General features: G+C 36.5%; 1 protein-coding gene across 6 annotated transcripts in view; it reads right to left on the bottom strand.

Moving 5' to 3' along the window:
* Positions 1 to 14,939, bottom strand: part of MMS22L (MMS22 like, DNA repair protein) — a 171,843-nt gene that overhangs the window by 42,998 nt on the left and 113,906 nt on the right. For 5 of the 6 annotated variants that reach the window (XR_007470410.1, XR_007470411.1, XR_007470408.1 and 2 more), the window contains exons 20-22: positions 7,649 to 7,818; positions 5,224 to 5,435; positions 2,280 to 2,443 (exon numbers count right to left, since the gene is read on the bottom strand). Coding sequence is in view for 2 of the 6 variants with exons in the window: in XM_004264796.4 (XP_004264844.2) it covers positions 2,280 to 2,443; positions 5,224 to 5,435; positions 7,649 to 7,818 (546 nt within the window). In the remaining 4 variants the exon portion in view is untranslated. Of the gene's footprint in view, positions 1 to 2,279; positions 2,444 to 5,223; positions 5,436 to 7,643; positions 7,819 to 14,939 lie in introns of those variants that run through there. The other variant, XM_049695132.1, reaches the window with a different exon arrangement.

The following is a 14,939-nucleotide window of genomic DNA, read 5'->3' as shown; positions in this document are numbered from 1 at the left end:
TCTCCCACTCCCAGGCAAAACTCAGAGGTGTAGCTCTGGTGCTGGGGACAGGGACCATGGTGTCCACTACTTTCTGAGTGACATACCCACTATAGGTGCTGAATGCTTCTGGAAGGAGGGGTATTAGCCGCAGGTCCTCTCGGCATGGAATCTCCACTTCTAAACTGGAGCAAGGACAATCAGTGCCCCAGTATTCTCATTGGTGCCATAGTCAGTATAGTGTACCCATCCCACGAGTGGGGGCTGAATGGAAGAATGAAGGCCCCACTTCTCACCCACACTCCCCTGGAATACAGCCTTACCATCAGATAGCTAGGAGGCAGAATGAGAAACACTGATATCCTGCCTCTCACAGGAAGACAGTCCTCCTACTGGGAGCTGTGGGGAGACGGAACTCTAGTTATTTAATTTACCAGTCTAAAGCAAAGTTTCCATCTTACTGAGCTAGGAGCAGAGAAGGGAGTAGTCTTGGTTCAAATATCAAAGACTTGCTGTTCCTACCAAGACTTCAGTATATTTTCTCAAATAATGTTTCTCCATTTGTTTTGTACCCTCAGGACCACTTCCAGAAAATTGAAATGCCCTCTTTTAAATAATTTTCACCAGTTTTTCTGGGGAGCAGGGCTGCAGAGCTCCTCATGTTGTCATGCTGGAAGTGGAACTCCCGAAGCTCTGATGTACAGGTATTTTGAGTGGACATATGTTTAAAATACTCTTGGACATGTATCTAGGAATGGAACTGCTGTGTCATTTAGTAACACTACTTTTCTACGATTTTACACACTGTCCTTCTAAACACTGAGACTACAAGGAGAGTCAGAATTTTCTCTGAGCCAATAACACAAACCTGTGTTTAACAGTGTTTCTTCCACTTACAAAGACGGCCATGTGGACACAGAGCATTCTGTATGCCTTCTATTTGGAACATGCGATGCACCACTAGCTAGAGATGAGCAGCAAAATTCCCCTCCGAAACCCTGATCTCCTTCGTGATAAATATTACTCTCAATGAAGCAAGGGGCTAGTTAAAATGCTATACTGTCTGCTCTGTCTCATATTTTGTACCGTATAATACAACAGGCTTTCACTGAAATTAGAAGTATGCAAACGTTTTCAAAAAGGGAAAATTTCTAAAGAAGAGTCTGGGGTCTATCTCTGGATATTCTTCACTGAAGAGGTGTTATTATCAAGTAAGGGTATTTTATATTAACATAATACAACATTTTTCACAAAAGCAAGCTTGGAAGCAGAGATGAACATTTTAAACATCAAAATAATGTGGATTAAAACAAAATATGCATCAATTTTTGAGATAAAACAGAACATTTCAAAGAGCTGTTTGAGCTTTCAGCTACCACTTTTCTGCCCTCATATTCTTTAGGATATACACTGTACTCACTTATCACAGTAGTTAGAAGTACTTAGGTAGAAGCATGTGAGAAGCCTGCCCCAAACAATCACGTTATAATGACAAATACACAAACAAACACACACACATGGACCCCATCCTATTTATACTAAAAACCCCTTCAGGGGCTTCCCTGGTGGTGCAGTGGTTGAGAGTCTGCCTGCCGATGCAGGGGACACGGGTTCGTGCCCCGGTCCGGGAAGATCCCACATGCCATGGAGCGGCTAGGCCCGTGAGCCATGGCCACTGAGCCTGCGTGTCCGGAGCCTGTGCTCCGCAACGGGAGAGGCCACAGCAGTGAGAGGCCCGCGTACCACACACACACACACACACACACAAAACCCCTTCAGGATAGAACTATAGCCACTATTCTGCATATTACCAATAAGCTTATTAAAGCATGCTACTCACAGGGAGGACTAAATACGTAATATTTTAAAGCAATCACTGGCAGTAAGGCTGATGAGACTGAAAACGAAAGGATCAGTGATCTGATCTCTTTGCCCAGAGATCAGCTTACATATTCTAGCAGAAATCTGAATAGGAGAAAGTATGCTGACCCTTCACCACTTGATATTTAAATAAGTTGCATTTAATACTGGAGTCTGATTGAATAAAAATTAAATAAACTTAAACTATTTGTCTGGGAGGAAAAAAAAAACCAACTAGACTGAAACATGTCAGTTTTTAATCATTTTATCATTCCCAACCTCAGCTATTGGCTGGAGTTTGTTCTTTAGCCATGATATAATCAAACTGATATAAAATAACCATATATTTTTGTAAATGTTGATTTAACTGATAGGAAAGAATACACTCTTAATTTGTGAACATAAAAGTATAACAAACACAAACTCGTAAACGAACTAACCTTGAGGTTCACTGACCAACACCAAGCATTTTAATACTCCTGGGAGGAGCAGTTCAACCTCGGAAACATCAGTGTTAGTTTCCTTAACAAGTTGGAGGATGAAGGCCAGAATGGATGCTAAGCGAGGAGGGAGCAAGGATCCTTTAAACTCAAAGTAGGATTTCCTGAAAAGAAGCATAATTTTATTTTTCCTTCTCTTTAAAGTTTTAATAGAGCAGAATCAAATGTCATACACTTTAAAGATACTGGCCTATTTTAGCTCCCAATTTTTAAAAAGTATGTATATTTTACCGTGTTTTCTTCAAACCTAAGATTTTTGAAGCAATGACTGCACATCCTTTTGGCGTGCTATAAGGGCCAAAGCAGAATACAGATACAAACAAAATATAAAGCAACCTGGTCTTAAAATATACTTAATACACTTAATCAAAATCTAATAAAAATCTAACTTTGTAATATAAGCTTGATCTCCTCTATCAGCTCCTCAATGATGCAACATTTTCTCTAACGTCAAATTTGCGTAAAGATTCTCTCCTCATATTTATTTACTTAGGGATTTGAAGGGGGGTCTTATTTTTCCAAATAAATAAGAGGACTATACTAGAAATCATCTTCCCATTCCAGCCTACCTCCTTCCTTCCCTTATGAAGTAAAAGAATCAGAGAGGTAATTTAGGATATAATATCTTCTCTTAAAGCAGGACAATTTTTAGCATTCGAACTCAACAGAGGTCATAAAGATAATTTATCTGATTCATTTTTGTATCTCTACCTCTTAGAACAGGTCTCAGCTCATAACAGGTGTTCAGTATACTTTTTTTAAGTGAATAAAGTGAAAATTGTTCAGTTTCTAAAAAGTCAAGACAATATGAATAAGTGTCAGATATAGCTAAATCTAAGCTAGACATCTAAATATACTTGCAAAGCAATAATAATTTGCCAAAATGGGGCACAGAAATCACTAAAGATTATAAATTCCTTAAGGGCAGAACTATGCCTTCATCATTTCTACTCTATACAATGACTTCCAACAAACATTACATATTACAAAATTCATTCACTCTTTGAGCGGCAAGGGCTTTTTATCTGTTTTGTTTAATAATGAATTCCCAACGCCTAGAAAAAAGATTTATTTAGTACATGGTGTGCCAGGTACAAGTCTAAGAACAAGAGTATAAAATATGGTTTCTGAAAGCATGGGGTTCACTGTTCAGTGGAAAAGTTAGATTAAAAAAAAAAAAAAGGACACTTATAATACAGTGTGACAGGTGCTTTGAAAGATAATCCCAGAATTCTTAGGAATTCAGTAGAAGAGGCCCTAAGATGGGGAACTCCAGGAGTAGAAAAGCTTGGAATAGAGGAAGTCATAGGAGGCAATCTCTATTTCTTTCCTGAGTGTTTAAAAAGACAGAAAAAGGAATTGTTATGTGTTTAGGTATTCAACTAGAAATCATAAGAAAAACATTTTTTACTGTATACAAAGTAAATAGGAAAGCCAAGGAAAGTAGCCAAGATCCTAAACACTGGGCTTTAACGACTTTAAGACCTTAAGGATTCGATTTCACTGCAGCACTTGTCGTTTGGTTTGTACTAAAATTACCTATGCAATGTCTCAAACACAGTGGTAGCGTACTATAATCTTGTTGGAAATTCAGACACAAGTTAGGCAAAAATATCATGATTCTGTGAATTGAATCATCAAGAGCACGTGACTCCAGAAGAAGGAAAGAAGCATCATGGTACACTGAGATATTAGGTGTAGGTCTCATAAAGTCTAGGTAGTATTTAGCCCAGAGGGATGGCATTTTAATGGAGAAAATGGTATGAACAAAGCTGTGAGGTAGGGAGATGTAAAGCATTTTGGGGGGTGATAATTAAACCCATCTCAATAGGGCTGGTAACAATATATGATGCCATATGTATTACATTTGGAAAAGTTAAGTGACAGATCACGGAGAGCTAAGGAGTATGGAGTTTATTCCACAAGTCAAAAAGGAGTGAATAAAGGTTTGAAGGCAGGGAAGTGTCATACTGGAACAATATTTTAGGAAAAGTAATCTGGGGGAATTGTTTAGGTGGGACTGGAAGAAAAGACAAGAGATAAGTGAAAGTAGTTAGGACACTGGCAATAGTCCAGGTATAATGTGATAAGAGAAAAGACATGTGAAAAGGGAAGGAAACAATCATTTGCCAAAGGCTGGAAAAGGGGAGGGAACAAAGAATGTAAAGCTTTCAAACCTGAGTAACAGAACACTAGCAACACACAGAAAAGGTCAGAAGGCAGAACAGATCTTAGACATGGGATTCTGTCATGTGAGGTGATGGATAACATCAGAACATTAAAGCTATCAGATCATTAAAAACACAGGAAAGAAAACTAGACAAGAATAATCTATATCACCACAGCATCTTAAAGTTTAAAAACTAATTTCATGTGAAGCTAAATACCTCATGAAGACAAAAAAAAGATAATTTCTACTGTTATAGTTAAAAGATATTGGAGTTTAGTAGAAAACCTAAGAAGTTTCATTGATTCATCTGCCTAATAAACTGAGTTATTAAGACAGAGTAGACTAACAAAAATAGGACTTCATATTGCTTCCTTTTTCATATTAGCATTTATCTTTTCACTTAACCATCTTTTATAAAATACAATTACTTCATTTTGTACAGTACAAAATACAATTAGTGTTTATCTGATGAAAATATATATATATCTTTGGGACATGTATAAGAAAAATAATAGCTACATAGAGAAAACAAGCAATATAAAGAGCACTGTCTTAGGTTGACAAGTCATTCTGGTAAATTCTTAGATAATGCTTCTCAAAAAAGTGTCTAAACTCAGTATCCTAAGGATTGCCAATACTTTTGAGATGCTTTGTTATTTTTTTATAGAGAATAATAAATTGTAAATACCACCTATTTTTAATATTTAGATGTACCTTATGACTTGTACAATGCATTTCTTTAGAGATGACATCGGTGGAACAGTGGCTGAGTTTCTCAATGCCAACAAAACAGGATGTTGTCCAAGACCTAAAACATGTGGTGAAGCTGGAAGAAACCGCCCGATATACTGCTCAATAACATTCCCTAGTAACTGAGTCAAATAGGCATTTGGATTTTGAGACTGACAACACACGATACACATGCCCTACAGGAGAAAAAAAAAAGAGAGAGAAATACTAAAAGGTAAAGTTAAAAAAAAGATTTAGGAAGTTACTAATTTTGTCCCAAGCATTTATATCAGAATTTGTAACTTATCACAATCAACAAGAACAACTTCCATCATCAACAGGTAATGTTTGTATGAAGCTCAGGGAGCAGCTGACCTTGGGTAACACCTATGCAGCGGTACCTAACCAAGCATACATGTATTGGGGGCACACCCAGAGGAGGCAGGGGAGAAGAGTAGGAAGACAGATGAAGCTTCCTTCTGCCTCTCATCTTTAGAAAATTTCACCACCACACTCATCAGCTACATATATATGTATTACAAAGTTATAAAATACATTTTAGTCTATTTTTAAACTTACGGTACTGCTCATTTTATCTGAGTAAGACTATAAAATGTAGGCTAAAAATTTTCAATGTTAAGAAATGTGATAAATTTTAAAAAAATAACAAAAGGAGAGAAATGCAGAAGATTAAGACTCAGAATAATGACAATTTATTTTGAGGTTTTTGTATGTCAGGCACTGTGCCACATGCTTTATATTCATTATTCCATTTAAATTTTTCAAAAAACAGCCCCACTGACTTAGTGTTATTTTATCTCTGATTTTACAGCTGGAGAAATTGAGGTTTAGAGAAGTTAAGAGTTTGATCAAGGTCATACAGAACTCACAATGTCTTGTTATATGTCTGCTGATTTAATCCCTTCTATTTATATAGAAGTTAATGAGATACTTTCATATGGACTGCAGTATTTGATACTTACAAACAAACCAACACCCTGAGAAATAAAATTCTTTCCTGTTAATATTACTAAATATTGCATTTTACTAAATAATCACCAACAGAGCAACAAATTATGCTCTAAAAGTTCATTAATAATTTGGTACTTTGTGATTCACAATGTGGTTTTTCCAGAGAAATAATCAGAAATGACTGTCATGTCTCCATTTTAACTTTAAATGGTATTTACCCAATAGGAGATTTTGAAAGTATTTCTAATGAAAAATAGCACAGAGCTGTTAAAAACATAAGCACTTGAATAACAATTGAAAAAAAAAAAACAATGGACTCCCCCACCCCTACAGAAGACAGATGAAGAAGAGGAAAAGCTCTGTTTGAGGAAAAGCATGTTATATCAGAAGAAGATAAAGTAATAAATGGATATTTTAAAAAAAATTCTGAAGAGGAGAGCTTATACCTTTAAGAAATTAAAGATATAGCTCCAAGTCAGTTCTGCCAAATGGATAATTTACCAAAATTTTCAACTTAGGAAGTTTTTAAGAATTCTTATTAAGTGGACTGTTTTGGTTTCAGAGGGCTGCATGGAGCAAGCACTCCACACTGCTATTGACATAAGCAGCCACCATGGAATCTAGGAAGTGTTCTATTTCTGTTACTCTACAGCACATACTCAGCAACTTTGTGACTGGAGATCCTAAATGTTTCTAAAATCTGCTGTGCACCTGTATACCCACTGCCTTAGTTCAAAACCTTCAGATAATGAACTACTCACTACCTTCCAAGTCTCCAATCTAACCTCCACACCAACCTAAACGTTGACCAGAATCACCTTTCTAAAAATGTAAATATGGTATGTCACTCCCACTTTTTTGCCCCAAATCCATCAACAGTCCCCATGTATTACAAGAACAAGTCCAAACTTCTTAGTATGCCACACAAAACCCTTCACTATGTGGCCCCTCCTGTATGAGCCTCCAGCCACACCAGAATTATTTGCTTTTTCCCCATGTGTCATATTTCTTATAGATTATGCCCTCTACATGCTGTTCCCTCTGACAGGTACAGTCCTTCAACTCCTACCCTCTCTGCTCTTTAACACCTAATATCCTTTACTACAGCTATCTTCTCTTGCATCTCCTCATCCCCGTCTGGCTGACGGATAGCTGAGGCCTCTAAGGAAAATACTGAGCACGCTGCTGGGAGTGTCTCTGCTGGTTGGTCTCTTCTCTCAACTTTAAGTTTCTTGAGGATGGAGCTTTTACCTCTTCCATCTTTGTATTCAGAGCCCAAACCAAAAGAAATTTTAAACCTGTTCAATGGAAGTGCAACATCACACATGTACATTAGGATTACAATGTATGGTTTTGATACCTGCAATTAGTAAACTGTTTTAAGGCAGGTGTCAATTTTTTTTTTTTTTTAACTTTTAAGTAGGCACCCTTACTATACCTGGAGATACAAAGGAAGACTCTTCTGAATTGCAGTCAACATAGGTGCAGGCAGCTCCTTCTCTTGCTGTAATACTGTATGTGGCAGCAGTAAACAGTCTATGATCCTGAATAGTAATTTTTGGGCTTTAGAGGTGGCAAAGATCTGTGCCCATGATTTCACAAGAGTTCCTAACACAGAAGAGCAGTAAGAGAAATTATGGTTATCTTCTAACCAGAAAATTTTGTCATTCCACTGAAAAAAAGTATATTTATAACACGTAGGACCAAGTTAAAGTTGGCAATAGGAAGAAACATGTATTAAGAGTCAAAAGACTTACGCCAAGTATTTCGCTAAAGAGACAACTCTCTGAGTTCTGGGCCAAGAAAAACATACATTTCCTGAGCAACTGGCATTTAATACATACACACAATGTGTGGTTATACATTATGTGAATATATAGATTGAATGTTGCAATTAACCAGATCTCTCTTTTTGCTTTGGTTGCTAGGAAACTCAGAGGCAAATTTATAGTTCAACTTTAAGAACACTGTAAGGTCATATATTATGCTTTTATGTATATATTCACTTTTCCCTGGGTTTCATCATACTACTCTCCATTTTATTGATACCCTTATTTCTTCATATTTTACATTTAATTTACAGGCTGTCTCAACCCAGTTTGCAACAAGAAGAGGTATAACTAAATTTAATTGTTAAAGCAGGAAAAATGATTAGCTGTAACATCTTGAAGCAATCACTTAACCTCCTGGAACTTCAGTTTTTATAAGTTTCAGTTATTTAACATGAGCAAAAAATGAATTTAAATTTTGATTCAAAAGAAGAGAAACAGGGCTTCCCTGGTGGCGCAGTGGTTGAGAGTCCGCCTGCCGATGTAGGGGACATGGGTTCGTGCCCCGGTCCGGGAAGATCCCACATGCCGCGGAGCGGCTTGGCCCGTGAGCCATGGCTGCTGAGCCTGCACGTCTGGAGCCTGTGCTCCGCAACAGGTGAGGCCACAACAGTGAGAGGCCCGTGTACCGCAAAAAAAAAAGAAGAGAAACAGACTTCTTTACTACACGAAATATATTATGGTTGCTTTGATGATGGGAGTCTGTCAATTGCTACATTTAATGATAGTAAAACTTATCAAATGAGCACCTTTTGTTTAATAAAGTAATTAAGAGCAGATATATACTTTCCTTTAGAGTATATTACTGCAATTGAGGTCTCCTTTACTGAAAAATATGAATTTAAAAGGAGAACATTAAGTACTTGTCCAAACAGCAATGGTACATGTGCTGCATAAACTGTTATCTTTTATTCCATCTTAGAAAAGCAAAAAAGATGATAAAATTCAAAGTCACTTCCATAAAACAAAAAGTTTAAAATTCAAGCTCTGAAGGAAAACAAAAATATGCTTATAGAAGGATATACAGATGTTTTTTAAAAAAAAGAACCAAACTAATAATCATTTCTAAGAACAACAAACAGCAACATTAATCTTCTGTTGTAAAAGGAAATACAATAATCAATCATAAAGAAACACAATGCTCACTTAGCAATATTTTAAATAATGCTGGCTTCTCATTCTTTCAGTGAGTGAGAAATTTGAGAATGACAGCAATGTAAGAAAAGCTCACATTCTAAGCAACATTAGTATACCAGTAAGACGAACTGCCATCACCACCAACATTTGAAATGATTCATATCACTCTTAAGAGTCACACAGGTATTAACTTACAAAGAGCAAGGAACTTTCAACCCAAAATGCATCATCTACCCTTGTATTTTATCTTGTGCAATGGTTAAAACACTTGGCTGAAGACCTTAAGTTTTATGAGTTCAGAGAAAGTAGAGATGACATATTTGTTTTACTGCAATATCAAGCCCCTACTTTGAAATTTTCAGCAAAGAACGTTCGGATGTGTAGGAAATTAATAATGCAAAGAAAAAGAAAATTTTTAACTAAAAAAACTTTGAGAAAGGTTTAAATACACAGAGTGGCTTTGTAAGAAACCTAGTATTTTTCCTGGCTATAAACTATGACTTATTTACTGATAAAGCTGAAAATATAGAAAACTTGTGGGGAACAACCCCCACAATTCAAAGAGAGCCACACTAGCTTTTTTATTTTTTTAACATCTTTATTGGAGTATAATTGCTTTACAACGGTGTGTTAGTTTCTGCTTTATAACAAAGTGAATCAGTTATACATATACATATGTTCCCATATCTCTTCCCTCTTGCATCTCCCTCCCTCCCACCCTCCCTATCCCACCCCTCTAGGTAGTCACAAACCACTGAGCTGATCTCCCTGTGCTATGTGGCTGCTTCCCACTAGCTATCTATTTAACATTTGGTAGTGTATATATGTCCATACCACTCTCTCGCTTTGCCACAGCTTACCCTTCCCCCTCCCCATATCCTCAAGTCCATGCTCTAGTAGGTCTGTGTCTTTATTCCCGTCTTACCCCTAGGTTCTTCATGACCTTTTTTTTTTCTTCCTTAGATTCCATATATATGCGTTAGCATACGGTATTTGTTTTTCTCTTTCTGACTTACTTCACTCTGTATGACAGACTCTAGGTCCATCCACCTCACTACAAATAACTCAATTTCATTTCTTTTTATGGCTGAGTAATATTCCATTGTATATATGTGCCACATCTTCTTTATCCATTCCTCTGTTGATGGACACTTAGGTTGCTTCCATGTCCTGGCTATTGTAAATAGAGCTGCAATGAACATTTTGGTACATGACTCTTTTTGAATTATGGTTTTCTCAGGGTGTATGCCCAGTAGTGGGATTGCTGGGTCGTATGGCAGTTCTATCTGTAGTTTTTTAAGGAACCTCCATACTGTTCTCCATAGTGGCTGTATCAATTTACATTCCCACCAACAGTGTAAGAAGGTTCCCTTTTCTCCACACCCTCTCCAGCATTTATTATTTGTAGATTTTTTGCTGATGGACATTCTGACCAGTGTGAGGTGATATCTCATTGTAGTTTTGATTTACATTTCTCTAATGATTAATGATGTTGAGCATTCTTTCATGTGTTTGTTGGCAATCTGTATATCTTCTTTGGAGAAATGTCTGTTTAGGTCTCCTGCCCATTTTTGGATTGGGTTGTTTGTTTTTTTGTTATTGGGCTGCATGAGCTGCTTGTAAATTTTGGAGATTAATCCTTTGTCAGTTGCTTCATTGGCAAATATTTTCTCCCATTCTGAGGGTTGTCTTTTGGTCTTGTTTATGGTTTCCTTTGCTGTGCAAAAGCTTTGAAGTTTCATTAGGTCCCATTTATTTATTTTCGTTTTTATTTCCATTTCTCTAGGAGGTGGGTCAAAAAGGATCTTGCTGTGATTGATGTCATAGAGTGTTCTGCCCATGGTTTCCTCTAAGAGTTTGATAGTGTCTGGCCTTACATTTAGGTCTTTAATCCATTTTGAGTTTATTTTTGTGTATGGTGTTAGGGAGTGTTCTAATTTCATACTTTTACATGTACCTGTCCAGTTTTCCCAGCACCACTTATTGAAGAGGCTGTCTTTTCTCCACTGTACATTCTTGCCTCCTTTATCAAAGATAAGGTGACCATATTTGCGTGGGTTTATCTCTGGGCTTTCTATTCTGTTCTATTGATCTATATTTCTGTTTTGTGCCAGTACCATATTGTCTTGATTATTGTAGCATTATAGTATAGTCTGAAGTCCAGGAGCCTGATTCCTCCAGCTCCATTTTTCTTGCTCAAGATTGCTTTGGCTATTCGGGGTCTTTTGTGTTTCCCTACAAACTGTGAAATTTTTTGTTCCAGTTCTGTGAAAAATGCCAGTGGTAGTTTGATAGGGATTGCATTGAATCTGTATATTGGTTTGGGTAGTATAGTCATTTTCACAATGTTGATTCTTCCAATCCAAAAACATTGTATATCTCTGCATCTATTTGCGTAACATTTAATTTCTTTCATCAGTGTCTTATAATTTTCTGCATACAGGTCTTTTGTCTCCTTAGGTAGGTTTATTCCTAGATATTTTATTCTTTTTGTTGCAATGGTAAATGGGAGTGTTTTCTTGATTTCACTTTCAGATTTTTCATCATTAGTATATAGGAATGCCAGGGATTTCTGTGCATTAATTTTGTATCCTGCCACTTTACCAAATTCATTGATTAGCTCTAGTAGTTTTCTGGTAGCATCTTTAGGATTCTCTATGTATAGGATCATGTCATCTGCAAACAGTGACAGCTTTACTTCTTCTTTTCCGATTTGGATTCCTTTTATTTCCTTTTCTTCTCTGATTGCTGTGGCTAAAACTTCCAAAACTATGTTGAATAAGAGTGGTGAGAGTGGGCAACCTTGTCTTGTTCCTGATCTTAGTGGAAATGCTTTCAGTTTTTCACCATTGAGGATGATGTTTGCTGTGGGCTTGTCATATATGGCCTTTATTATGTTGAGGTAAGTTCCCTCTATGCCTACTTTCTGCAGGGTTTTTATCATAAATGGGTGTTGAATTTTGTCAAAAGCTTTCTCTGCATCTATTGAGATGATCATATGGTTTTTCTCCTTCAATTTGTTAATATGGTGTATCACATTGATAGATTTGCGTATATTGAAGAATCCTTGCATTCCTGGAATAAACCCCACTTGATCATGGTGTATGATCCTTTTAATGTGCTGTTGGATCACACTAGAACTCTTACATATTAACTTATTTTCTACTCTATGTATATATTAAGCCTTAAAAAAAAGAATTGGGATCATTACAATATATATTTTTAGATGTATTTATAGTTAGAAAGTAACTTTGCTCATTTAGTAATATTACAAAATGCATTATGTACTATTAGCTAGGTTTATAAAATAATTAAGTTCCAGAAATATTTATTTAGTATATGGCATCTTCTACAATGGAGAAGCTCTTTAACCACTGTATCCTCAGTTCCCAATCCAGTGCCTGACATACTAAATGAACTAAATAAACTCATTAAATGTTCTTATTTGTCCAAAATACAATACGACTAAGGGAATAAAAAGTTCTAAAGATACGGCCACTAACCATAAGCAAGTTTAAATTTTCGTGGGGGCGCACCAAGTAGACAGATAATTATAATAAGTGGTAAACTACAAAAAATGTCAGAGCAGAAGGACAGATGAAGCACAGTCAGGGAGAGCAGGTCTTCCTGGGCTGGACCCTGAAGGATCATGGGTAGAATTTCAGTTACAAAGACCAAAGGGGATGAATGATCCCAAGAAAGAAGGATGATCAAAAGGAAAGGCATGGAAACAGGAAAATTAGATATAAAGAATGAGGGGGAAAAAAAAAGATATAAACAGGAGGAAAGTGGAAGATACTACTGAGAGATCAATCCTGTTTTCTCAGAAATCACCTAGCTACAGTGAAGACCCCAGACACCTTAATCTGGAGGGGTTTTGTCAACAGTTCGCACCTCCCACTAGCAGCCTTGCAAGCAAAAAGCAGAGGCATCCTCAGGGAGGAGCAGGCCAGGAGAGCAAAGCACAGTGTTTCCATGGTTAGCTCTCTTTCCCTCAGGTGGATGTGATATTCCAACACCAGCACACCTAGAAGAGGTTCTAACTCTCAAAAGTTTATATTTGCTCTTTCTCTATTTTGTTCTAAACTTTGTACATGTAGAAGACAGTAAATTATCTGTTCCTAATTTCTGCTGACTAAACGGGTAACACTGTAGCAGTGTACTCTTTTCCCAGTCTCTGAGATCTAGACAAAGGCAAAGAATACAGTATCCACCTGCCACTAAATCAAAAACTCAACCATATAACAAAACAAAGAAGGCCCTCAATTCTTCATAAGGAGAATTTTTGACACGGGTCTATGTATCACCAATCCAAATGATTCTGCAGCTCCTGATAAGACAATCACATATTTTGTAAAATACAGACATACTTCTGAAATCATACATTTAGCTTAGCAAAAATCTAATAGCAACTAATAAATTATAAGCTTAACTGCTATGGACCTTGAGTCTGTCATACAGTGAAGTAAGTCAGAAAAAGAAAAACAAATACCGTATGCTAATACATATATATGGAATCTAAAAAAAAAAAAAAAAAGGTCATGAAGAACCTAGGGGTAGGACGGGAATATAGAATAAAGATGCAGACCTACTAGAGAATGGACTTGAGGACACGAGGAGGGAGAAGGGTAAGCTGGGACAAAGTGAGAGAGTGGCATGGACATATATATACACTACCAAATGTAAAACCGATAGCTAGGGGGAAGCAGCCACGTAGCATGGGGAGATCAGCTCTGTGCTTTGTGACCACCTAGAGGGGTGGGACAGGGAGGGTGGGAGGGAAGGAGACGCAAGAGGGAAGAGATATGGGGATATATATATATAGGTATAGCTGATTCATTTTGTTATAAAGCAGAAACTAACACTCCATTGAAAAGCAATTATACTCCAATAAAATTTTTTTAAAAAAAGCTTAAATGCTGAAATACATATTAATCTACATCTTACTAAATTAAATTTATAATAAATTCTCATTTAAGTTTCTTTAAAATTAAAATGACCGAATTGCTACTATTGCTTTCACTACATTCTACATCATCCATATTTACACATTTTCACATTCTCCTTTATCTTTCACAACAAAGATAAAAGGTTTCAGACAGCCCAAATCAGGTTTATTCATATGTTCACAAGATCAAAGGGAACAGATATAAGGTTTTGGCCACAGAGAAAAAAAAAAAAAAACCCTTAAATTCTGTATAAAAACTTCTAAGGAAATCCTTCTCATTTCCCTTTATCCAGTCCCTAGTTTTGGTTAGCAACATGGTTTTAGTGAACAAAGATATTCAAATTACTGACTTCCTAAAGAAGAATGAACTCTGTTGTTATAGAACAGACACATTCTTTTTGAAAGAAGAAAACATAGTATTGTGAGAAACAAGATTTGAAGCATATGTATCTTTAGCGCTGTAATAAATCCTTTCCTGACCTCCTTCATACAGAGCAGACCATAAAAACAGAAGAAAGTGATGGCTTTCTGATGTTTTAAATTCTAACAAAGCATAGGTAAGCACTGAAAAAAGGTCCATTTTAATTATGCAGGCATTCACAAGGTTAGTGATTCAAAACAGACTATTGGTAGCAAACTGGAGTTGGTATATTTTCTGTATTGATCATAATGAATTTTAATATTAACCAAGCATAACAAGAAAAGTTCTGAAAGGAGGTGGGGCAAGACAGAGATACACTTGAAAGCCAACATGAATTATTTTAAACTAAATCACTGTCTTTCAGATCATTCTTAAGACTGTACAGACAGCAGTG

Source organism: Orcinus orca, chromosome 12 (genome assembly GCF_937001465.1).
Source record: "Orcinus orca chromosome 12, mOrcOrc1.1, whole genome shotgun sequence".
NCBI lineage: Eukaryota > Metazoa > Chordata > Mammalia > Artiodactyla > Delphinidae > Orcinus > Orcinus orca.
Note: the sequence above shows the minus strand (reverse complement) of the source record. Positions and strands in the feature narration are given on the sequence as shown.